Source organism: Dysidea avara, chromosome 3 (genome assembly GCF_963678975.1).
Source record: "Dysidea avara chromosome 3, odDysAvar1.4, whole genome shotgun sequence".
Lineage (NCBI taxonomy): Eukaryota > Metazoa > Porifera > Demospongiae > Dictyoceratida > Dysideidae > Dysidea > Dysidea avara.
The window spans coordinates 22,113,893-22,116,294 of NC_089274.1; the positions used below are offsets into that span (position 1 = coordinate 22,113,893).

A 2,402-nucleotide genomic window follows, 5' to 3' on the forward strand; every position below is an offset into this window, starting at 1 on the left:
TTAATATAAGAACTCTTAGTATCTAAGCAGCCTATATCCACCTAGTTTTGAGCATGTTAATGTTAAAACCCAAAGCTGGACAGTTTTGATAAATAGTTAATCTGTTCTACATGTACTTTGCATGGCTGCCTTTAAAACATTGCTATTGTGCGTATGTATACTTAAATCATTGTCCAATAAAGAATCTGAATTTGTTCCACAGGATGAGAAATAAAGAAGCATTATCCCTCCATCAATATTATATACAACCATAGAGTTTTGTTAAGACACAACACACCATGGTGTGATTTAAGGTAATGATTCTAATGAAAAACGGGCCCACTTTATCAAAGATAAGGTAAATTAATACTTTTGCATGAAAAATTTAGTACATAGCTGCAGTGAGCACTTTCAAGTGTACTGTGGTATGGCACAAGTTAGTGCATGAGAACATGTATAATTATATACTATCTGCATGGTTATATATGCATTTATCTTCTGAGTATTATAGTCCAAGCTAGTTGCATGCATGCAGCTGTAGTTCATTTGCATAATGCATTGTGTGCAAACTTTCAGATGCCACCTCTTGAAGTACAACAATAAGTTATTGATATCAATTTATTTTGTTAAACAGTTGGCTATAAATAGATAAGTAAATTTAAAATAATGAACTAGCTATAGTAGCTATATAAAAGTATACACAATATAATGGCCTATACCTATGAGAATACATGCAGTAAATACATTTGCTATTAGCTATAATATGCCTGCCTGATTGTCACAAGTTAGCAAAATTATTACTGAATAGCACAGTTGAGAGGACGTATTTTCATTTCTATCCACCTGGGATTGTAGTAAATGCCTTCAAAGCCAATTAATCCATATTGAGCAGGATTGTACTGAGAGTTGAGATTGATGTGCCAACAGTTGTTATACCACCATCCTCCATTACCAGTAGCATTGCCAACTTTCATTGCACAGTTTCCTGTCCTCTAACTGTCATTGTCATTATCATATGTACTGAACTTCATGCCATTGAGATGATAATATGTTGAGAATGGATCAGTAGAAGTTTCACCAGTAAACCCACCAATAGTCAGTGGGTATTCTTCACTAGCATTTCCTACCCTAAACAGATTGTAGTGAAGGTATGATCTGGTCTTGTTGGGAAATTCAAAATCAACTCTTAGTTCCCATTGGCCAGTTTGTGTAAGACAGTTCATAGCCTTGAGCCCATACCAGAATTCACCATTCAGGTCTCCAAATCTTTTCTCATAGTCAGCCCATGGTCGGTTAAAATTCTCAGATCCATCTTTCCTCCTCTGTATTACTGTCCATCCTCCGTTTGCTGTTGTAGTGTCACAGTACATACCAACTATTGACAGTCTCCCACTACACCAGTTATTCATTTTGTATACACCAGATGGAGATTGGTCAAAATGATTCTCCTTAAAACTACAGCAGTTATCCGAAGGTGGCAAACCACAAGGATATTGACGTTTTTCTGTATTTCTCTTAATTTCATTTATTTGTTGGTCACAGTATGTACTAGCAATTATTCCAGTAGTGAACAATGAGATGAGGATAATGTAAGATGTTGGTTCCATATGTATAGATTTATCTGTAAAATATAACACATGTATCTTCAGTGGTACAATTTCTATCATGCAATCAGCTATATTATAGTTGGGCTATTCAACACTATATAGTTATAAACTTTTGAGATTATATGATACCAATGGACAAAACTAAGCCATGCGTTAAACACTTTTTTATCCTGATACATGCAATATTGGTGGATAGTCTAATCTAAAGCTTTTCTTCAAGAGACATAATATCCATCTAGACCCAAGAATATAATAAGGTGTGTTTGCAATCATCAAGCTATAGCTACCAACCCCAAATTACTTTTTTTTCTTTGTGTGTGGTTGGGGAAAAGCCCAAGAAAAAATATTCTATACACCTGAGACTAACAAGATCACACCCTATTTCCCTTGTCATCAGTAGCTACTGTATGTTGCAGCCTACTTGATGGGATGTCAATTCAATGAAGTTAAGTAGTACTCACAGATGGTTCTAGGTAGGTATATAGCTCTTAGCAGGAATAACACTGCACAAAAAGTAGTGTAAAGGAGTATGATATACTATTGGATTCAATTATCTTTTCATTAAATCTCAAATTCCATATATAGTTAGCTGTAATAACTCCTTAATGGTTTATTACATCATAACACCTTCTAAATATAAAGGGCACACAACCCTGAACTTTATGAACAGAGCCTCTTAGATACAGTATTAAATTCTGTGTAGCTGCACCTGCTGGCATAACTGGCAGTAACTGTAATATAGCCTACTGTATGTAGTACATTTGCTGAGCAATCTAGCTACTGTTGGAACATATCTCAAGTGTATCTTGCTTTTTT

At 35.0% G+C, this 2,402-nt stretch overlaps 1 protein-coding gene across 1 annotated transcript; it reads right to left on the reverse strand.

Annotated features, from left to right (window-relative positions):
* Positions 1-971: 971 nt before the first annotated feature.
* On the reverse strand, positions 972-1,388 carry LOC136248402 (fibrinogen-like protein A). The gene has a single exon (XM_066040185.1). The coding sequence runs from the start codon at positions 1,386-1,388 to the stop codon at positions 972-974; it is 417 nt and encodes a 138-aa protein (XP_065896257.1).
* Between the last annotated feature and the right edge of the window lie 1,014 nt (positions 1,389-2,402).

Coding starts and splice junctions, on each gene's coding strand:
- LOC136248402 (XM_066040185.1), bottom strand. CDS start 1,388: ATGAATAACTGGTGTAGTGGGAGACTGTCAATAGTTGGTATGTACTGT.